The 24,009-nt window shown below is 42.1% G+C and overlaps 1 protein-coding gene and 1 long non-coding RNA gene across 3 annotated transcripts in view; one reads left to right on the plus strand and one right to left on the minus strand.

The window, feature by feature from the left end:
• The first annotated feature begins 919 nt into the window (after positions 1 to 919).
• Positions 920 to 24,009, plus strand: part of LOC306783340 (nectin-1-like) — a 41,452-nt gene continuing 18,362 nt past the window's right edge. Inside the window, exons 1-8 of one of the 2 annotated variants that reach the window (XR_013772291.1) lie at positions 920 to 1,313; positions 3,189 to 3,518; positions 3,620 to 3,922; positions 7,104 to 7,197; positions 14,168 to 14,322; positions 15,510 to 15,612; positions 15,731 to 15,803; positions 16,097 to 16,264. Coding sequence is in view for 1 of the 2 variants with exons in the window: in XM_079276937.1 (XP_079133063.1) it covers positions 1,196 to 1,313; positions 3,189 to 3,518; positions 3,620 to 3,922; positions 7,104 to 7,197; positions 14,168 to 14,322; positions 15,510 to 15,612; positions 15,731 to 15,797 (1,170 nt within the window). In the remaining variant the exon portion in view is untranslated. Of the gene's footprint in view, positions 1,314 to 3,188; positions 3,519 to 3,619; positions 3,923 to 7,103; positions 7,198 to 14,167; positions 14,323 to 15,509; positions 15,613 to 15,730; positions 15,804 to 16,096; positions 18,837 to 24,009 lie in introns of those variants that run through there. The other variant, XM_079276937.1, reaches the window with a different exon arrangement.
• Positions 22,074 to 23,102, minus strand: LOC306783355. Its single transcript, XR_013772292.1, has 4 exons — positions 22,975 to 23,102; positions 22,495 to 22,618; positions 22,364 to 22,388; positions 22,074 to 22,165 (listed from the first exon to the last, which is right to left on the minus strand). It is a non-coding gene; the product is annotated as an uncharacterized lncRNA (long non-coding RNA).

The following is a 24,009-nucleotide window of genomic DNA, read 5'->3' on the forward strand; positions in this document are numbered from 1 at the left end:
GGATGATTTCAACTACTTGGCTATGGGTAGTTAAAGCCATAATAATCCATGATAGAGTTGATTTATAATGTGCCCATTCCTTTGATGATTAAAACTAAATGTCCACCACAACATATTAAACTGCAACATAATTCACAGATCCTGTAAGAAGGAAGTGTGACGACTGAGGAAGTCCACAATAATCAGGTTCTTTTTTTATCCAGGAAGTATCCGATTGAGCCTGATGAGAAACGTTTACTGAATCAACTCATGTGACATTGAGGTGACATGTCCTTGATCTCCCACCATAACCTGTACTCACTCCACACACACGTAAACACCAGAGTCATCAGTCCTGAGTCTGGACATGTAAAGTCTGAGTCGTCCTTCTATGAGGACGTCTTTGTCAAAGTGAACTCGTCCTGCAAACTGTCCATGCTGAGGCTCTGGGACCTCGACCCCTTCATGTAGATGAAACAGGACGAAGGGCCTGAGAACAGTTCACAGTTCACAGAAGATAAAATGGGAGTTGAGGGTTTGTTCTGGATGAGAACGGCCATTCCAGCGTGATGTTGTGGTTCTGCTCTGCCTGATAGGAGCTCTGTGTGACATTCACTACAAATGATCCTGCTGAGGAGACAGAGAGGGAAAGTGTTGGCACTGCTCCATGTTGGATGCTTCCCAAAGATGAATAGAAGTCTATTCAGATATGGCCAACAAGCTGTTCCTCCCTCTCTTTACTGTACTACCCACTCTGCTTTGAAAGGAATAAAGGTGTCTCCCTTTTATCTCCTGCTCACAATACTGTTGCCAGTCCTGGTTTATTTTTTTCAAAACAATCTTATTTTGAAATAGTCTTACTTCCGGTCACCTGGTGTCGCTCTTCAAAAGAAAAAAGGGGATTTACAAAAACGCAAATCGGCTCGGCCTCGTTGTTTCTTTGGTGCTCTCGTATTTTGGTATTCAGGCAACAAACACCTGAAAAGGATGTGCTTTTCCGTTTTTGGTTTAAAACGGAAAACGAAAAAAAACCATGGTGTTTCTGTATTTTCCGTTAAACGATAAAACTCTAATCGTACGGACCAGCTTGGCTGACTGTGTTTTCGTGGAATCCATTCGCTCATGTAAACAGTTGGAACTAGCTGCGCGCAGCTGCTGCGTGTGATCTCGTTATTTTGCAGGCAGAGCGCAGCCTCGAACGAGCCATCTTTGATGGATGGAGCGCGCACATTCTCTATTTAACTTTAAATATACGCTATGGATAACGTGTTTCTTCAGAAGTACCACGATGCTTTTACTGGTGTTCACGTTCATCCTGAGCACAGATGTGGAAGGTATGTCGTCGAGGCAAAATGCTTCTTTTTCTTTAAGAACTGAAACGCTAAAATTAGCCTTGCATGACATAACACATTTAGAAGAGACATGTCAATAAAGACAATAGAAAAATACAAATCAGAGGCGACGACAGAAATATTATGCGAATTTGTTCAAAGGCAGAAGAATAACTGCATAATTGTTGAGCTAAACAAAAGGTTTGACTCGTTAAAAAACCTGTGGGAATAAAAAGAATAACGCAGTGAAACAGCAAACAGACAAAACTACTTCTGTTTGTTGTAACCACAAAGTAATGTATATTATTTATATAATACTATTTGTATTTGCACTCTTCCGACTTTGTATTGCAACAGCTGCTGTTATTTCCATCGACAATAGATAGACGGTGCGTCCAATCAGCAATATGGAATCTTGTCCCAATACATATCTACCTTTTCTGTTTTCAGTCTCAACTTAATTAAATAGTTTTTGCTGTTGTGTTTTCTGAAATGTAGTGTTTTGTGAAATGTCGTCGTGTTATCTGAATAGACGTGTTTTGACCCTCAGGGCCACCGTACCTATCATCCTTTGTCTCCACAATCACAAACTCAAGAGTGCAACGTACAAATTATTCGTCTAATGTTTGCTGACGTTAATTTATTGGACAGTAAAGTCTGTTGAAGGATGGTGTGTAGGGGTGTCACGGATCACAAACCTCACGGTTCGGTTCGGATCACGGTTCAGGAGTCACGGTTCGGATCATTTTTCGGATCAACAAAGAAAAGGGGAGGAAACAAATATAACTGCTTTCCATTTATTAAAGAACTTCAAGAACACTTAAAGCAAAGAACTTTGGGCTATAGTCTTACATGAAAACAAGCTTATTGAAGATGTCCAATTTGAAACAAAATGAAATAAATAAATAAAAATGAAACATTCAAGAATACTTAATTCTGATATCCTCGTCCTTTCATCAATATTGAAAGAAAGAAACAGCCAGTGAGCTAGCTTCCACTGTTTACACTGAACTGAACTGCTCGGCAACAACTTGGGTCTCTGTTTACTTCCTGTCAGGTTATGCCATTCAAATACACAATAATGTTACATTACTGTAATATTATTTTCAAAAAGATGAGAATATCTCCATTGTCTGGGGAGAGGGTCGACCTTTCTGTGGTGACTGGAATATTATTGGGCCTGTCTAGCTTCACTCTGATGCTTCTGTCAGCACCTGAACCAGGTGTGTGTCTGTGTGACTCTCACAGAGGGGGCGTGTCTACAGCGCCGGACTAAGAATCACTCCGCCGTGGTGAAAGCAGTCTCTGCAGTCTTTTCCTTCTCATAGAGGTCTGGAACAGCTTCACACTGAAGTGTGAAATGACGCCGCGGCTTCTCAAGTTCCTCCGCTCGCCATGACTTCACTGTTAAATGCTTCTAACCTGCTCCTTTCACGTGAACACACTACTGCTTCATATCTGTTCACTGACACTCTGCATTGATATTCGGGGACTTTGCTCTGCGGTTCACAAGTGATCCGAACCGCGAGGGCTGATCCGAACCGCGAGGGCTGATCCGAACCGTGATCCGTGACACCACTAATGGTGTGGCATTGCGTTACGGGACAAGTTCAGCCATGTTCAGCGTCACTCCTCTGCTGTGCCAGAGTGGTGTCATTGAGATGAATGTGAACATTACACTGTTTAGAGTACGCCTAAACTACGCCTAAGTTTCCAAAACATCATTATTTTGCGAAAGCCTTAAATTCCCCCTCTGCTCTAAACTCAAAGCCAGCGTGCTTGTCAGATACTCTGCTCAGGGCTGATGTGAATACTTCCATATGCTCTGAACCACAATGTAATGTATATTTGCCTGATGAGATTTTCTGCACCTTACAGCTGTCCAGGTGATTGGCGGAAACTTGACCGTGGTGCTAGGAGGGACGACCATCTTACCCTGCAAACTCATCCACGCTAAGGAGCCCGTCACCCAGATATCATGGCGGAAGGAACCACAGACTGACAATTTCCTTACAATCTTGCCTGCTACTGGACCACTATTTATCAATGTACCTGATACACGATTTGAATTTATTGGGAACTTTAAGGGCAGCAATGGATCTCTACGGTTGTCCAATATTACATTGACGGATGAAGCCACCTACACGTGCATCTTCACTTTGTTCCCCAGCGGAAATGTCCAGACTGGGATACATCTAAACATCCTTGGTATGATGCATTGTATTAAACGTGTGTGTGTGTGAGATAGAGAATAGTGTTGACCTTCATGCTCGCATGTTGACTTCTCTTATTCACTGTTACTCTCCTAGTGCCTCCGGTCACAAGCCTGAAGGATAATCGTCCTACTTTGGGTGATGAAGAGGTTTCCCTCGTGACTTGCATGGCTGCTGGTTCCAAGCCTCCTGCAAAGGTGCAATGGCTCACTGGTACTGTGGGAGAAAAAGTGAGGACAACAAACAACGTCACCCAGCATGCCAACAGTACGACGACCACAGTCAGCACGCTGTTTGGAGTTCCTACCAGAGAAATCAACCATCACTTGGTCAAGTGTGTCATCGGCGGTGCAGCCATGTCGAAAGAAGAAAGCCTGCCCTTCACCATACAGATCTACTGTGAGTATACAAATATCACTTACTTATGTAGTTGATCATTCCTGTTCATTTTATCATTGTGTATCTAAGAGTTTCTCAGTTATTACATCGATTTAATTGTTTGAACAGTGGATAAAGACGGTGTTTCACTCCCACTTGTGTTCTCAGCTGTTTAGGCTGATTGGGGCTCTGCTGTGGCTGAAGGTGCTCAAAGCTATTCTCTGAATGGACAGAGACTAGAGCAGACTCATTCACTAATACTTCTATAATAATAGAATACAATCGTCTTTTCATTATTCAGGGACAATGAAATATCACTACGGCAGTAAAAGCAGAAAAAAAGTTAAATGAAAGTTACAGAGGAAGAGAGCCTTCTGTCTGTAATTGTGTGTACAAAACATCTGTGAACTCTTAAGGATAATCACCAGTTTTAGTTGTAAGATCCCTGTTATGACCTCTCCCCTTGTCTCGTGGTTTTCTTACTTTGCAATACTGTTTCTTCATGTTTCTAAGCAGGGCAAGAAAGACAAGGGTCAGGACAAAGATGAGGACAGAATAAAGACAGTGCATGGTCAGGCCAGGAAGTGACAGAGCAAAATGCTTTCTCAGGTCATTGATCCAGCGAAGTGGAAGCGTAGGCAGTATTATAAGCTCGCTAGTTCTCTTGCTGGCTGGCTTGTGAGCCAGCTAACAACACAGCACATTTAGCACAGCCATACAGTAGCTGGGCTGGAATGTTTGGCTGGGGTCTCTGGAGCGAAGTTAAGATCCTTGAGATAAACATGCTAAGGTCTATTTTCATAATAGAAGGCCGAAACTAAAACACCTATTATCTAATCTGGCTATGAAGCAAATAATGGCTTGTCTGTATGTGTGTGGGAAAGTCCTTTGCATACCCTGAGAGCCGTTCATTTCATACTTGGTGGGTGTGTTGCTGTGCTGTTCATTGACTGCAGTTCACTTTTTGATCCGTGATGCAGGATACTCTAACGTTACAACCGAACTCTTCGTCACTTCACTGAAGTAAATGAGCAATTAAAGGCTGATAATGTGTTCAACAAATGAAATCAATCAGCTGCAGTATTTCGAGTGGTTCGATTTCACACGTGATCCAGACTGGAGGGAACTGTACCAGACCTCACCGGAGGTAAACACATAACCACTGTGTTAGAAAAATTCACTCGCGACTGGTGTAAAAATCATTCATCAATGGACATTTATTCTTTGCAAAGAAGGAGACAGGGTTGATTCACATACAGAATGTACATCAAGACCGTCTCCGAGCCTCCGGTATTTATACGAAGTAAACAACATGCAGTGGGCTGGCACAGGGTAACACACACACATTTCGCGTTTCACACAGGCGTCTACGTATCTGGACACTTCGTTCTAGTACAAAGGTCACTTTCTCATCTCACTTTCTACAAGTTTGTTATCATTCTTATTCAGGACAAACAGCTGACGTGTTCTTTCGGCAATCAACTGCTTCTTAATAGACTAAACATTTGCTGAAGACCTAGTGTCAGTGAAAGTTTGCACTCGGACACAGGCCTTAAACACTACAGAGGAGATGAGCTTCTGTTAAATGTATAACATTCTTTAATCATTTAAACGCACACTAATTAGTCATTTAGATTTTTCCCAACACACTGTTTGTCATTTTGTGGTGGTCCACGCCAACATTCTTTTGACTACCACAACCAGGGGAATGTTCTCTAATCCACCCAAGAGGGAAAACGGCTTAAGATAACTGCAAGACTTGGAGCATAGAAGTGTATCTTTGGGAACAGTTCTGTAAGAGTACAAATTAAATCTATACTCAGAAGTCCACGTACTAGCTTTCCAACGGCATCACATGAGCTTCAGTCAGCTGAGTTAACGTGTCGTCACACAATCTGAGTGAGTAACTGGAGTCACGTTAGAGCATGTGACTGGTATCATGGGACTAGACTCTACAGGCACGAGCGCTGCTCATCCAGCAAACTATACATACCTTGGAGTGTTACAATAGCGAGTATTATTTTGTTCAATGTGTCCATCCAGGCAAATTGGTGGATCCAACTGTAAAAAAAAAAACATATGATTTCTTTGTAATCCATAATAAGTGTATGGGTATTTTTCCAAGTAGGCCACTGACTGGTCGATACGTGCGATGCATTGAGTGGGCAACGCGCCGTGTATTGAGTGGGCCGGTCTGACAGTAAACTCCCGGGCCACTTTTTTCCCCCAGTCTGCCCCTGCCTACGCCGGACATTTATTTGGGCCCTTAAGGGGATTGATCTTTGCATTCTAATATTTAATAATAATTGTAATAATTCAAGGATATTTGAGTTCATTTTACTCCATCTCTTTTCACGTAACCAAAGCGTCACACTTAACTCTGAAAGCTCATAAGTGGTTTTTAATTTTAGATTATTTTGTTGCACTAGAGAAGAACATGAAAACAATTAAGACATTGACCAAACAAGAATAAAGACAGTATTGGAAAAAAAAGAATAACATGTTGTTCTTGTTTTTTTTTCAAAAGACTACTTGGTGGAATTTGGTTGACAAGGCAGAATGAAAAAGGACAACAACTCAATAACAGACAACAGCGCAATGCCAGTAACAAAACCAATGTGCACTGTTAGCTGTTTAGCAGCCTAAATAGTATGCCGCCATCTTGTTTTGGCAGTTTACTCACACGGATATCTCAACTCCTGTTCCTGGTGGAATTCCCCCTCCGCCCATCCCTCAATGCAAACAGAACACTGTTGATCCACACGCACATGCATGAGATAATGGAAAGCAGCGCAGGACTCCTGTATCCTGTTTCAACTGTCTATTGTCACTCATTGAAGCACCGCTGTGTGATCACCTTGACCTTGATTTACCACACTGTCATAGTGTTGAGAAAGTCAGACACCAGTAATCTCTCAACTGCAGCTAACTGAGGAGCTCTAACAGCTGTAGTGTTCAAGATCTTTGTCAATTGTAAATATTTCTACATCTCCCCCCCCCCCTCCCTCCCTCCCAAGTATTTTAATCCAAAATGTCCTTGAAACTAATTAACATGTCAAACCAGGTGTCCTTGAAAGCAAGCCAACACTGTATCAGTACACGAGATCTTCATCCTCAATATTCTTCTGATATACTGTTACGTATATTAATATTTTTTCAGTTGCAGCAATAACACCTCATTCCCTCTCCCTGTCTCTTGCAGTTTCACCCATTGAAGTGAACATCGTTGAAAGAGCGAAGGATTCATTTGAATGTGGGACAGAAGCCAACCCAAAAGCAGATTTCACCTGGAACAGGTGCAGTGGCTTGAATGAACCGGTTTCAGTGCAAACAAAGCAGTATTTATCTTTCACCTTGAAACATTGTTTGGTTTGCTTTTCTCACAAAAGGTGAGTACCGGTACATGTTCTTCATGCTGTATTATGTGTATGCTTCAGACACAAAAAACATCCATGTTAGAGGCACAAAGCATAAAAGCATACAGATGTGAAATACATAAATCAGTCAGATGCAGATGCAGGTAGATGAGGGTCGACCGGCATTTTAAAGAAAGACAGAAAGGTGACAACAGACAGATCGAGGGAAGTTCAACACAGACAGAGAAACAGTTACAATCTAGTGCCGACAGAGCTGAGTAACTAACCATTTCTGTAAGTGAGATTTAAATGAACTAAAAACATGCAGTTCATTTAAATCTCACTTACAATAATAATAATACTGTTTTCATTTGCAGAAATGTTTTTATTAATGTGCACTGTCCCGTATCAAATAAACCAGAAGAAAACCAAGACGCACAACAAAGAAATGTTTAAATGGCTTTGAAATTTTATTTTAAAAAGTTATATTTATTTAAAGCTTAGTGTGATGACTTGGCACATTGGCGGCACTCTGGAGAGAAAGTCAGACACGTGAAGTCAAGAATTAATCTTTAGCTCGCTGGTGGTGTTCGCAGAAGTATAATAGTAAGAAAACATTTTGTGTTTTTTTTGTAAATGCTGAAATTCCCTGAATAGTAGTATTGTGTTGTATTCATACCTGCACTGTACTTTTGCTCTGGTTTATGCTCTTAGATGCTTGTTTACAAAAGGAGATGCACTTACGACTTGTGGTGACTAGTAGTTCTCTTGAATACCAATGTTGAATACACTTATAAGTCTCTTTGGATAAAAGCGTCTGCTAAATGACTGTAATGTAAAATTACATTTTTTCTTCTTTGTCCTCTTCTGGTCACCAAACAACACTGTAAAACACACGGCACTATTTGAGAATGTATGGTATATTTACATGTATTAATTATTATCACAGAGAACTAGAGGTTTCAGCTTAGAGCTCTTCAGCGCAGGCTGTCCGGCCTTTTATGAGCTTTTATTGACTTACAGTGAGGCCGTTGCTAATAGAAATATTATACAAAAAACAGTGGCGGGCAATACATTTTATACCTGGGCCTTGACTGCTGTCTTACCACCTAATAACCTCATGATGGCGCCACAGCTACGGTTATTTGTTTCTAGGGGTGTTACATCACATATACGTATTAAACCGTTCGGTACAAACCGAACAATAATACTGGTGCATTTGGAAAATGCAGAAGCTTAAATTGTGGTAAATATAATGTTTTATAATGGAGACACCGGTCTGTCTGTTTAGTTTTCGGGTCAGCGTCTGACCCCGGAAGCAAAACAAAAACACAGCTGATCCACGTATGTTCTGCAAGGCTATGCTAAACTAGCTTAGTAAGGAAAACAATCCCCACACAATCCCCATTTCTCCAGACCATAATTCTTGTTTGTAACAGAAAACAGCCAGCTAGCAGGCTCTGGCACGTCAAAGAATACGCCCAACATATCAAACTAAAGATCTGATTGGTTGAAGACTATGACAATCAACAATATCTTCCCCATTAACTTAAACTGCACATGGATTCACTTGTGAGTCTGCAGGCCTGGGGCCTCTCTTCTTACCTAGAGACACAGAGGTGACATCTGATTGGATAAAAGCTCTACTTAAAACAAGCTGCACTGGAAGCAGAGCAACTGAGGAAGACAGTAGCTGTGCAATGAGAAAATAAGATAATGGGGAAAATATTTGTATAAATTATAATACATGTAGTGTATTTAAGAAAAAATATCAAATAGATATAACTTTGTGATTCTGTTTAGGCCAGCAGAGAATGCTTTGCAGGCCCTGACGGCCCACCACTGCATAAAACTAAAACAGGAAGCATGGACTGCAACCCTCTTTTATAGAATATTATAAAATGTCATCAGTCAGCTCCACCAAGAAAACAAAGATTATATAGACTTGGATAGACATTTAGCTTGTTAAATGTAAAAAAGAAAGCAAAGATATTTTGTAATGTCATAGCAAAATCAGAATTTGTAACCACAGCCAATAGCGTAGTACAGTCATTAAATTGCTAGCTTATTCCTCAGATCTTGGTGCCATTTCTTGATTTTTGTACTTTTTGTTGTTGCTTAATACGTTAATACTATTTCTCATTTAAATGTTAAACTTCAATCATCACACTGTATGTGTGTTGTAGCATTACAAAATTGTAATGATCATAAATTAATGAATTTAGGACTTTGGGTCACATTTCTGGCCACAAGGTGATCGTAAGTACATCATTCACTTTCTTTTCAGCTGTTTTTGATCTCCAACTCCTATATCCAAAATATTTGTATATGTCCAGTATATTTCGCTTACAAAATTGACATCTAGCTTGCATAACATGGGATAATTAGCTGGTTCCACTGTCCCCATGTTGACTCTCTTAGGCCATAAACCTTCACCAGTCCAGACTCACGGTCTGGACCATTGAAGAAATGGAACTGAACATCTTGTCCTGGTAAAAAAAAAAAGCTGCTACGGTAGTCAAAAAGCTCCTTGGTGGCAAGGTGCCGGCGGTGGATGAGATCCGCCCTGAGATGCTGAAGGCGCTGGACACTGTTGAGCTGTCTTGGCTGACACGCCTATTCAATGTCTTGGCTGACACGCCTATTCAATGTCGCATGGGGGTCGGGATCAGTGCCCATGGACTGGCAGACCGGGTTGGTGGTTCCCATTTTCAAAAAGGGGGACCAGAGAGTGTGCTCAAATTATCGGGGTATCACACTACTCAGTAGCTAACTACGTCACACGTCACTGAGCTGTTCCTCCCGGGGAAGGCTTATGCCAGGGTGCTGGAATGGAGGCTCCGACCGTTTGTCGAACCTCGGATTCAAGAGGAGCAGTACGGATTCCGTCCCGGCCGTGGAACAGTGGACCAGTGGACCAGCTCTTTACGCTCGCTGGGAGTCCCAACCAGTCTACATGAGCTTTGTGGACTTGGAGAAGGCTTTCAATCGGGTCCCTCAGGGGTTTTTGTGGGGGGTGCTGCGGTAGTATGGGGTGCCAGACCCGTTGCAATGGGCAATCCGGTCTCCACGACTGCAGTCGGAGCTGTATTCTCGGCAATAAGTCAGATAAGTCAGACACGTTCCCGGTGGGTGTTGGCCAGGGCTGCCCTTTGTCACCGGTCCTGTTCGTGACTTTCATGGACATGATGTCTCGGCGCAGCCGGGGGGGTGGAGAACGTCAGGTTCGGGGGTCTCAGGATTGCCTCTCTGCTGTTTGCAGATGATGTGGTCCTGTTGGCCTCCTCGGATCGTGACCTCCAGTATTCACTGGGGCGGTTTGCAGCCGAGTGTGAAGCGGCTGGGATGAGAGTCAGCACCTCCAAATCTGAGGCCATGGTGCTCTGCCGGAAACCGGTGGATTGCTCCCTCCAGGTGGGGACGGAGTGCCTACCTCAAGCGAAGGAGTTCAAGTATCTTGGGGTCTTGTTCACGAGTGAGAGCAAGATGGAGCGGGAGATTGACAGGCAGATCGGTGCGGCTGCAGCAGTAAAGCAGGAGCTGCACCGGACCGTCTTGGTGAAGAGGGAGCTGAGCCGGAAGGCAAAGCTCTCGATTTACTGGTCGGTCTACGTTCCGACCCTCACCTATGGTCACGAACTCTGGGTCGTGACCGAAAGAACGAGGTTGTGGCTACAAGCGGCCAAAATTAGTTTCCTCTGTAGGGTGGCCGGGCTCAGCCTTAGAGATAGGATAAGGAGCTCGGTCATCAGGAGGGAGTTTGGAGTTGAGTCGCTACTGCTTCGTGTCAAAAGGAGTCAGCTGAGGTGGTTCGGGCATCTAATCAGGATGCCTCCTGGACGCCTCCCACTGGAGGTTTTCCGGGCATGCCCCACTGGTAGGAGACCCCGGGGAAGACCCAGAACACGCTGGAGGGATTACATCTCCCAGCTGGCCTGGGAACGCCTCGTGATCTCCCAGAATGAGCTGGAACATGTTGCGGGTAACGTGACCCGATCCCGGATAAGCGGTGGAAAATGGATGGATGGACTTATTTCTTTACAGGGCTTGTATAAAGGCAGTTAAGTCGTTTATGAATATGATATATGAGTGTTGGGATCCAATGGAGCGTGTTTGGGTTATCAGCATTTAAGAAACTGAATTCTTGACATCAATAGAATTATTAATGTATGTAACAATTATTAATGATTGTTAATAACAACGGGGCACCACCCTGCGAACAGGGACCAATAACCAAACGATAAAACTAAGTCTCATAATTAGTGGCCACTCGTAATGTCAATAGTCGGGTGCGAGTACACATTTGAAGTGACAGTGAAGTTCGTACACAAGGCTACTACATACAGTTTCATTCCACATATATGCACAAGTAATCACAGACGACTGCTCCTTGAAGTATAACAGAGTTTATTAAATCAAAATAATAAATGATCAGATCAATTAATATTGCAACCAACAAACGCTTATCACACAATTTTATGTCTAATACCTAAAGTCAAATGAATAAAATGGATGAGGATGTGTGTGTGTGTGAGCAAAAAGGGGGGGGGGACGAGGGAACAGCTCAGTGACGTAGTTAGGACGTGGTGACGTCTCTCATGCGTGGTGGCTGTTCAGCACGTACCTAGATTAGCTCAAAGCTATATGTGTGTGAGGCACTCGAGGGCAACGGGGTTACCCAAGGGCTGCTGACTATGTGTGTGCAGGTTAGTGAGAGAGAGGGAGTGGAGAGCGAGAGAGAGAGAGGAGGGGGGTCATGGATCAAACTCTGTGTGCGGTCCGCGTTGTAGTGAGAATGGGGATCGCAGGCCGTATCGTACACAAAGTGCCGCTGTCGGTAGAACTGCCGGCAGTTATGTACGATAGCCGAGCTTCCACACTTCACTCACAGAGCTGATTTAATGAGGAGAGAATATCACACGAAGTGTAATAACATAAATGAAAATAATTCCCAAACAAAACAGATCTTCATCACTGCGGTGAGATGAGAGCATTGTTTCCTATCACCCCGAAACTCAGTCGGCGAGACGAAGGTCCGGCCACCATAGGTTCAGTCTTTCAGTGATAATACACAACCTCCCATTCACTAGCAGTGACTGATCTAAATGCAGACAGTTACAGCAGGCAATACACAATATAGCGGGGGTCTGTGGTCCGCGTTGATGGCGCGGTGTAACAAGACAGTGATTTAACACAACAGGATGCGGGAATAATAACACATAAATGAATAAGATAATGCTAAGCTATGCTAAGCTACTGCCCAGATACCATGAATCTTACTGTGAGAAGCTTCATTCGATGGGGCTCATTTCCGTGATGGGAATCAATCAGTCCTCGAGTGTTGACTCTGTAGTGAGGCTCTCGAAGCGGGCGCAGACTGTGAGTAGCTCGGTCCTCAGGAGTCGGTCGCTCCCGGTAGCGTGACTCGCTCTGGAGTGGACGCAGGCTCAGCTGGCGTCGGCTCGGCTGGCGTCGGCTCAGCGTTTGAGCTGGCGCGGATGCAGGCTCGGCGGGCATCGGCGCGGCGTTTGAGCTGGCGCGGATGCAGGTCTCCTCGCTGCAGAGGGGAGGCCTGTGGGTTAACGTCGGGTGAGGTAACGTCGTTTCGTTCCTCCCGGTAATCAACGGCGGAGAGAGGGGGTTCGTCCTTGTCTTTCTGCCGGAGGGTTTGATGAGGCCTGTGGGTTAACGTCGGGTGAGGTAACATTGTTTCGTTCCTCCCGGTAATCATCGGCGGAGAGAGGGGGTTCGGCCTTGTCTTCCTGCCGGAGGGTTTGATGAGGCCGCGCGGCCCTCATGGCTGCGTCTGCAGCGTGATGCTGGAGGGGGAGAGCTGGATCTTCTGTAGCCTGGACGAGTCCGGCGCGAAGAGAGCGTTTGTGTGCTCCCTAGCTCGACGGAGGTCGAAGGGGAAAAAGCTATGAGGTGTGAAATGCACCCAGTTTTGTAGAAACAGTGGCTGAACCCCAGGGGTCCTGGTGCTGTCTTGGCTCTCGGCCAATGAGATTGCAGCGGTGCATTCAGGTGACTTCAGGAACCATAGTTTTTTGGGGGGGGGGGGGGGGAATTCACACCCTGGTGTGAAATTCCTTCAGAGGAGGTTTGCTCTCATCAAACCACAATCAGGATGAAACCGTTGCTAGAAAAAGGGAAGGCCTGATTCTCTTTGTTCACAGCACATGTTGAAGCCATTTGGTCAGACCCCAACAATGAGTTTACAGTTGATTACAATTCCGAAGTATTGTGCAGGTTGGTTTGTGTCTTTTTGCGAACTTCTTGCTTCTTAACAGTACTTTTGTTTTTGAACTGGGGTTTTGGAGAATACTGCATCGAACAGTTTGTTGAGCATAAACGTGCTCGTAGCTCGCGTGCCATTTATGGAGGCTCACGCCCATGGTGCCACCCGCGACGATAAACAAAGCTTTATAGGATTTTTGTGTCAGCAAAGAAGAGTTTTATTCATCAGCAGCTTCGGTGGTTTCCAAAGCCAAGAGTGAACTCGGAACCTCAACTTTTAGGCCAAAATGGACAAGAAGTTGTTAAAGGGCAAACTCCATCTGCCGATGAAGATCATGTGATTTAAAAAAGCTACCAAATGGACCATGTGGTCAGAATACATAATGATGTGTGATGAGATATTTAGCCACAGTTTTCAGTTTATCATTAGTCTGCTCTTCACACTCAGACCTTCTCCTCCTACCAATGCTGCCTGTAAGGTTGGAAAACACAATGATAAATTGAAGAAATAGTTAAACATTTTGGAAAATCACGACGTGTTAACTTTTGAGGTGCTGGTAGGCAGAAGGGATTAACAACTAATTATTGAAATTTGGCAAAACTCAACATTTTTCTGACTTATGTTTGTAAATCTTTATTTAGCTGTCTGCTGAGCCTTGTTTGTCTGTTTCAGACCCGAGCAGTCGATGTCTCAGTCTACCGTCAAAGTAGAGGGTGCAACGCTACAGTTTCTGAGCATGACCTCTGACCTGAATGGCCTCTACCAGTGTGAAGCATCTAACCGATATGGAACAAAACACAGCTACATGTATGTGCATGTGACTTCTGGTGAGTTCAGGTTTAAATTTGGCTTTACGTTTTTGTCAATTGTGTTTGTGTGTTCTTTGCATTTGTTCCTGTTCTGTGTTTCTGTGTTTGAGTCTGTTGTGGATGTTGCAGAGATTGCAGCCAAATGAATTGATATAGGTAAACCTATGGGCTCCTGTGGAGACACTCGGACATCAACGCCTGGAGTTGAATCCTAGCATGTATTTGAAAACCAGGACACACTGGAGAATTTAATATGTATCGCATTTGGCTGTGGAATGCCTATTTTATCTGTCCAGTAGCTGGAAAAAGCCGACTTGAGCCTGCTTACCCAGCAACCCGGACAATTGGAAGGAAACGCTACCTACATTCCACCCAATGAACCACAGGAAATGATTTAAGTCTACCAATAAAACTGCCTAAAAGTCCTGACAACGGCATCCCGACCGCAGCAATGTTGCAGAAGAGTAGCGGACACCATCTGGTTCCCCTCCAGGTTAACATTGTTTTTTAAAAAAGAAACACAAACGCAGGGAACCTGCTTCCACTAGTTAATGATGTTGGGAGATGTTTTTCAAAGCAGACATTTTGGCTTGTCGGAGCAGGAGAAGCTCAGCTGCGCTGGTATTATTGATATTATTAAAACTGACTGATTTAGATGAGCGTGTCTCAGGGTTCTGGTGTTGGGCTCCCTCACAGTCCTGGCTGGAAACTAGATGGAACTGAGCCTTCATATGTATCATTTCCCAATGAGTTAAGAGGATAAAACATACTAGATACATATGACAATGTTAATTACACATTATATTAATGTATGGTACAATATATCTAAGCATTTAAAATAATGCATTACAACGTGTCTGCATACTATGATCCTTTTAAGAGTCTTACCCTACACATCAAAATGAAGTATGACCAAGTTGCACACTGGAATTTAAAGCTGGACATTCGATCAATCATCGATCAGTAAATCACTAATCACAGAGACAAATTGTTGCTCATTAAAGCAGCCAGAAACACACAGTAACCAGGTATTATGTCCTCTCTGTGTATTAAAAACCCAGAGCTCCTAGTCTGACCGTATCTGATTCAAAGGAGCTGAGAGGCCACTGGCTTGTCACAAACTGGGTAGAATAAACTACATTTGACTATAATGTATATCAGTGTTTCCTGTTACTGTATTGTTCTTGTGTCCTGTCTCCCTGCAGGAACCTGCCCTGCATGTTGGACCTTATTTGGTCTTTTGCTTTTCATGATCACCTTTGGAGTCGCTGCATTGTGGTACTCGTATAAAACCGGGAAGTTTCTAAGGTACCGAGTACAGTAGTACTGCACACACTTAAGTTTAATATACAGTACGACTGCTAAGTATATAAAGGTATATTTTATATGTTGTGGAAATGCTTTATTGTGTGTTAATTGGGGACAGGAGAGAAGAGGACACGTGGAGGGAGGTCAAAGAAGAAGCAGCAGCAGAAGAAGCAGCAGCGCTATGAGCTGAGGTAGAAGACAAATGTATAATATTTAATTTGTCAGAGTACATTCAGGCTCTGTTTTATTACCCTCAAGTTATTAACCTTATTAGTACAGTTTTTTTTTTTATATTAATGCCTTAATATAAACTACAACAACTATCTCTATTTTGTATAAGTGTTCGTTTACTGTATTACAGCTGTTTTTTCATTTTGGTGCCTTTCTTAAATGTTCTTTCAGCAGATATGTTAAAACTCTTTGCAGACTTATTTAGAATTAAGTGCATGATTTTAATCAAATGTCTCTTTGGTATGTGTGGAAGCAACAAGCTGGAAGACAGTTTGCTTACTGTGCAGCCCGCTAACATTCCTGAAGCAGCTGGTGACTGAACAGATGCAGCTCTACAAGACAACATCTACTGCTAATACCAATGATGCCATTGAATGCCATGCAACAGAAGTAACAAAATGAAGATTGAAGATTGAAAACTGTAAGTACAGTTGTCAAGCAAAAGTGACATCAAATCATGGAAACATCATTTACAAAAAGAACACCATAAAGAAGACTTGAAACTAGAGACTGAAACAATATCATGTTTACGGGCATTAAATAAAGTGAGAAGAAGGGTGATTTCCTCATATACTTTCATACAATCTGACTTAGTTTTGCAACCAGGGGAGTTGCCCGCTGATGGCCATTAGAAAAAATGCAAGCTTAAGGCACTTGTGCCGCCTGGCACCACTTGCTGTGGTGATATTTTTGCAGGTGTGTCTCAAAATATTGTCCCTACAATCTTTACAGTGACACTATAACCTTTCACTGCTGAAATCTCTTTACAGAGGACACGCATTAGTCAGTAGCTTTACTCTATTTTGGAATTCCTTCTAAAGGAGTGTATCTGAGTCATCACTTATCTCACATGGTTCTTTGTTTTGGTTATTATTTGTAATAACGTCTTTCGTCTTTCCAGCATCAGTGTTACTCGGTCGTATTTTGATCTCTGCGGTTATATGAAAAACAGATTGAACTCAAAAGTCAGCAAAAGTATTTTATGACATATTCAACTTTGGTGAAAGTCTAAATGAAGCTCTATGTTACAAACACTGCAAAACGATTTTTCTATCATTTAAAAAGTTGCGCTTCATCTCCATCTCCAAATTATCTGTTTTTGTTTCTGTATGTCAACAACTTAACTGATCAGAGAAGGGAACACTCATCCTGGTCCACAGCGGGTATGTTCATGTTTAGACCAAGGCTCAGTCTTTATTCAGTACAGTGAAACCTGTGTTAAAGCCATGCTAGCAGCTCCGTGGGCCTGTGCTCAATGCTAATGCAAGTATGCGAACATGATGACAATGTTAATATGCTGCTGTTTAGGGTGTTTGACTGGCAATCTGTTAATGGTGCTAGCATGGCTAAAAATGATTATTCGGGGTGAAAAAGTAATATTAAATTTGTGATCAATCAGTTACTGTCAAGCCAATTCTACCTGAACCAAAAATATCTTACATTTTTTTCTGTGTGTGTGTGTGTGTGTGTGTTTGCTCTAGTCGCCTTTAGGTAACATTTCACCGTTTCTGTTACTGTTTATGGTAAACATTTATTTTTTTCAAAGGGGAAATTCTGCCGGGTTGTTTAGGGCTTTGTAGGTCGTGAGTAATAATTTGAAGTCTATTCTGTATTTGACCGGGAGCCAGTGGAGGTTGCGAAGGACCGGGGTGATGTGCTCATAGCGGCGGGTGGAAGTGAGCAGTTGAGCGGCAGAGTTCTGAACATATTGGAGTTTATTGAGGATTTAGTTGGGAGAACCGTAGAGGTGCCTGTGTTGGCAACTTGGCGACTTTCTTGCTAAATCTGGCGACTTTCCAAACCCTCATGGCTACTTTTTTTTGTCAAAAGCTACTAGTGACAAATCTGGCGACTTGTTCTGGTGTTGTTGGAGACTTTTGTGGTGTTTTGACGTTAAAGCACGTACGTTCTGCACTGTCGTAAACGAGCAGCGGGTGCTGCCGTGAGCCCCTCCGCCGCCGCCGCCCACAGAAGCCTCGCGCTTCAGTCCCAGCTGCAGTCAGAGCAGAGAGGAGACGCACTCTCGGCAGATAGTGTATCTATAGGTGTTTGCTTCATTTTTACACTAAACAAATAATAACCGTAGCTGTGTTTCAGCTGTAGGACAACAGTGAAGGCCCAGGTATAAAATGCACGGCCCGCCACTGACTTAATGCCAATGAAAGTATGCTAACATGATGCCAATGTTAATATGCTGCTGTTTAGGGTGTTCGACTGGCAAACCCTTAAGCCATGGTGCTAGCATGGCTAAAAATGATTATTCGGGGTGAAAAAGTAATATTATCTTTGTACTCAATCAGTTACTATCAAGCCAATTCTCCCTGAACCAAACATATCTATTTATTTTTTTTGCTCTAGTCACGTTGAGGTAACATTTCACAGTTTTTGTTACTGTTCATGGTAAACATTTATTTTTTTCAAAGGGAAAATTCTGCCCCTTTTTTTGTTGATCAGTGTTGATGGTAAATGTCCATTAAAGCAATAAATGTGCTACTAACGCCCAGCCACAAGATAGGGTAGTCGAGTTGTGCCTATACTTTTGCAGGTAATAAAATAAAAACATGGAGGCTGCTTAGTCCGAACCAGCGTGAACCAAGGAGGCAGCAACTATTTAATATCGTCCATATTGTCACTCCTTCCATTTTTACCTTTCTGGAGGGCCCTGCTGCATTTCTCCAGCGGTATAAGGTTTGAATAAAGACGGCTGAAATCGGACTCAGCCAAAACACTAAAAACGGTATCCCGGTCCATAACATCCTCTGTACTTATATTTTGGGATTTTTAATAGTTTAGAGGTGCTGTAATGTTTTATGTGTTTTATTTTGAATTGAAGTTACTGTTGTAGTAGTTAGTGAAAGCAGTAGTTCTCACACTGATCTAAAATTTGTTTTGTTGCGATTGTTTCACAGTTTGTTTTTAAATGATGTCTTTTGTTGCGGGGTTCAACTTGTCATTCTTCTTTCCTGTGCACGAATTAAAGCTAAATAAACATTACAGAAGCCTCCATTATTTCTATAGTTACAGTGTGTACACATATATGGTCAGTCAAGCAGTGCTAGAACTGTACACTCACAGTGTTCAGGATGACTGAACGAATAAACAGCCACAGTAAAAACAAAGCTTCCTGACTCAGTTATGACCATGTGGATGGAAGTAGCAGCTGTCATAAGCCCAGTCCCATGGAAACAAAAATGTGTTATGACAGGAAGTAATAGTTTTATTCAGCTCCCACTTTGTCTGTCTTGTGAATGTGACTTCAAACTTAAGAGGAAAAAATAGAATTTTCCGCTTTGATTATTTATTTAAGGCTTGTGAACAAACAGTGATCACAACACATTTATTACACACACACACTATAGATGCATATAGATGCAGGTTTTTTCAAGTTTGTCTTTATACAATACTCGCATAACATTAAAAGACTTATTGTAGTCACTACAATCACTCACTTCAACCATTTTTTCTTGGTTTTTAATTCCTGCATTCTATACATGCTCATTTCTACCTCTACATTTCTGTTTACTTGCTGGCATTCGTCCTCTTTAACGCCTTATTGAAACACTGGTGCGTTACTTGAAACATTGCATGTCAATCAGATAAACATTAGAAACCAACGGCAGGATGTAAATTGCACAACCCTGAAGATGGCTCGAGGAGATGTTTTCACCTCGTGGGTGTGTTTTAGTTTGACGTTTGGTCCACACTTGAGACACTGAGTCAGGATATCTTTGCCTCGACTGCTTTTTGCCTGTTTTTTTTTATTATCTGTTTCTTGTGAGTGCAATACCACATGACTGGAGTACCCCTTAAAGCTACTGTTATAAAGGCCACACCACTTGGACTATTCCAACTCCCCTCTAAGAGTGGTATGTTCCGTCGCCCCAGTAGTTAATAAAGGCCACAAGAGTTTTTTCTGAGTTCTAGTAGTTAGGCCAATTAACCCCTGAATAGGTGTTACTGCCTTTGTTCGACTGTTGCGTGCGTCCATTGAACTGTAAGTACATTAAGTTACATATTGCTATGGTGTATGTACAGTATTCATCCCTGTTTTGGGGATTCTTGTTCAGTTTAATTTCTGTTACTGCTGGTCATGCTAATTAGGCTCACTTAACAAGCAATTATGTGTTAGCTTCCACCTGTGTGGAGCCTGATCTACTGTCACTACATTCAATGTGCCTCTGTTTGGTCATTACTCGTTTATAAACTTAATGTGTTGCTGAAATCATATTAAGTCTGTTAGTATTTGTTATAGTCACAGTCTGTAGTCTTGGTGTCCTGCCTGTGGGTTGTATCACTAAATGTATTGATGGTGAATAGCTGTTAATGGTTAGCTACTCCCTGTAATGAGAGGATTTAGTGTAGGTAGATGTCACCATTGTGGCCTCAATGGTTCCACCTTGTGGCCCTGCTAAGCATAGAGGCGCATGCCATATCATTCCTTACAATGATTGGGTTTAATGTTTTTTCTTTTGTTTATTCTTCCTATTTCAGAAACCATTTATTTCTGTACACTCTGTCAAGCCACACTCAGCAATGCAGTTTTCTATGTGGAACTACTGGACTATTTGTGATTTGACCAGTCACTTCAGTGGTGGGTGGGGATTTCCCGAAACCTAAGACGCCGCCCGCAAACCTCTTTCCTTTTAACTACCATTATTCACAAACGTTCACAAAGAATCTGAGCTCTGCTTGAAATCCTCTTGAGCTGTTGAGGCTTAGCTGGTCCCCAGTTCTCTCCATCTTTGTAGCATCCTTATCAATCATTTTGTCAACAGTTTCCGTTGTTTGTATTCACCGATGGACTGAATGAGTGACTTGCAGCAGCAGTGTACCCTTTACTGGGATTACATTTCAAATTTGAATGACTGACTTTGAACACAAAAATATTCCATTTCACTTATGATTATACCCTAAACCAGTAGGCCTATAATCAAAATCTCAACCAAAGGTCTTATAATGACATGTTGCCATCACTGCACTCAAAGGGCGTTGCACACTAAATGGAATTTGTGTGGGATATGTTTATTTTTAGTCCATAATCTGAGACATCAAAACGGCGGGGGGGCAGACAATCACAGTGGCGGGAAAACACACAAAGGGTGGAAGTGAAGTGACCTGAAATGAGAGGAGAGGTAAGTAACACAAAATAAAGAAATACTGACAGATGACAAAACAAGAAGGCATAACTTAGGAAACAGAAGGAGACATGACAAACACAGGCGCTGCACAGAAAAAAAGGAGGGGAGACCACAAAGACAGGAAGTCAAACAAACACAGAACACAAGAGGAAGGGAACTTCAAAATAAAACAGGAAACAAACTAAACCAAAACCAAGATCATGACAAATATGTTGCAGACATGTAGCTCCATGTATTTATTGTACTGCTCTATATGACCTGAGTGTGAGAGGCCTTGGATCATATTTCATGTTTTCTCTTTTTTTTTTGAAAATGCACAAAGAATCCGTACAAGTACAATCCTGAAATTGAATGTAAAATGGACTTTGCATCTTCATTTTGGCAGAAACTGTACACCTTGAAAATGCAACCTGAGCATTTGAATTTGAGATTTCATCAGGTCCGCTCATATGAAATGAAAAGGAGAAATGGCAGTTTGCATTTTCATTTAGACTATTTCTAATTTAGTGACTAACTTTGTTTAGTAATTTAGTGACTATTTCATTTAGACTATGTTAGACACTTAGTTTCTCTCAAGTTTGTTTTCTGTCACCCATAGTGGAGAACATATAACTTCTGAAATGCACCAGTTTTGTCCAAACAGATGCACTCATGAGCCACATCACAACACGAGCTGACACGCCTAATTCCATGAGAGCACATAATTGCTATGGGGGGGTTTTCTGAGTGCACACTTACTCAACTCACCCGCAACCCCTTAACAGTCTGGCTTGTTGTTGTGGAAACTCTAAGCATGTCTTTCCAATGAGTCACTGATGACAGGCTTACTCTTTGTAGGGTGACAGTGACCTTATACCCCTCAAGTCGAATCACTTCCTCTTTGAGTCCAAGTGGACGTTTGTGCCAAATTTGAAGAAATGTATTATCGAGAGTGAAAGTAACTTGGACAGAGAATGTGAAAAATGCTATTTTTAGATTTGTCTGTATTCCAGAAAAGATGGTTGATATGAAATGAGCAGTTTCACACATGTACCCACTTCCAATACTCCCTTGCCTTTTAGATTGTTGTACTGCACTTGATATCAGCGAGTCCTGGGTTTATAACGCTGAGGCTGATTGTAGCCACGTCATTGACGAGCTTCAATTTCCAGACAGTTTTCATAAATATCTTCGTCTTTCGCTTGCTGTTGAGAAAAAAAAGGAAAGAACAAAAATAAAAAATAGCACACTTTGGCTTACAGCATAACTGTAGTATAACTGTAGCTAAATTGAATCTCAGTATATCTGGAGAACATATTATAATAGGAGTTGTCCTTCTCTTTGTTGGCTATTTAATTTACTGTGAATATCTCAAATGACAAGTTGATCATTATTATATTTACCATTGCAGCAGTGGGAGAGTGATCTCTGAAAGAGAGACATTTTTTTAAATATTCAAGCAGTATAATGCCACCAGCCATACGTCTTTATGAGCATAGAATCACGTGTTAAACAATGACTGGATGCAACTCACTCTGCCCGTTTGCGGACTCTATGCAGAATGATCCAAGCCAATATAAAGACCAGGCAACACACACAAGGAACAACAGATGCCACAGCAATCACTAGCATGTTTCCAGCTTTCTTAAGCTCTGGGTCTGAAAAAAACAAAACAGAATTAAACTCACCATAAGTGTACTATGCAATTAAGCTCAGAGTCATCTATATAGTTTGTATGTGGGAGATCAGTGTTTCATAAAGGAAGTTGAGGTAGAGCATGCATGTCCTGTGGCATCTCTAAATGCAGGTGCTAATATTTAATCTGTCTTTACTCTGTAGATTGTCCACCTTGTGTGTGTGTGTGTGTTCATGCAGGTATAGAAACAGTAGCACAGAAACGGATGGCTCTGTTGTCTTTAATAACCCCACATTCACTCTGTTCCTTTTTACTTCCTATTTCCTTAGCTGTTGCCACAGGGATTACTTATGTTTCATCCAGGACTGATTAGCTCACCTGCAATTATTAGCTCCCACTTCCGCTCTTGAGTTCTTCTGTCCGTGTTGACCTCACAGGTGTAGTTTCCTGTATGAGACTTTTGGACACTCTCAATGACCAGTGGGTACAGTTCGCGTTCCCTCATAGTCATGTTCAGGCGGCGAGCTTCTTTATATCTGTATAAGGGTATCTTTGGGCTGAAGGTGAACAGGTTACTCCCGTTCCTTTTCCATGTCAGCTGATGGAACGTGCTGTTTGACTCGTTCTTACAGGGCAGGATCACTGTACTGCCAACCACCCCTGACATGGTGTTTCCTTCTGTGTTGGAAACATCAATTTTAGATTAAATTTTCACTGTAGCAAACATTACACTTCATACTACAGTTAAAGCAATAGTTTTGGGGAAATCTTTCTTTGTTTTCTTGCCAGGATGAGAAGATTGATGCCACTCTCGTAACATGTCTGTTAAATTTGAAGCTACAGCCAGCACCTGCTTAGCTTAGCTTAGTATAAAGGCAGGAAGCAGTGGTGAACTGCTAGTCTGACTCTGACTGAAGGTAACAAAATCCAAGCTCTCCTTATACTCACTAACAACTTACATCCTGATTGTTTAATTAAAAAAAAAATTCAAGCTTCTCGTTCAATCTTCTCATCTAACTGTTGGCAAGAAAGAGAATAAACGTATTTCCCAAATTGTCAAACTATCAGCTCATATTCATTGTCAGAGTAAAGGTGTTGTAAATAAATTTTACCTGCTGGTGAGAAAATCCAGAACATGCAACATATCACAGAAAACATCCAGTAAATGCCCAAATAATTACGGAAATCCTCCATCCCTCCTAGACACAAAGATCATTTCATTGTAAACATCATGATTTAATATAAAAAATGTTATTTACACTTTGTTTAACCAGAAAAGATCTCACTGAGATAAAGTCTTCTCTCCAAGTGTCCCAGTCAAAATAAGCAGATATAACCATAACTCGCAGACTAACAAAATGAAAGTAACACAAAAAATATGTCACAAGATCAACTATGCAAACATGCGATTCT

This window comes from Melanostigma gelatinosum (assembly GCF_949748355.1).
Source record: "Melanostigma gelatinosum genome assembly, chromosome: 10".
Classification (NCBI taxonomy): domain Eukaryota; kingdom Metazoa; phylum Chordata; class Actinopteri; order Perciformes; family Zoarcidae; genus Melanostigma; species Melanostigma gelatinosum.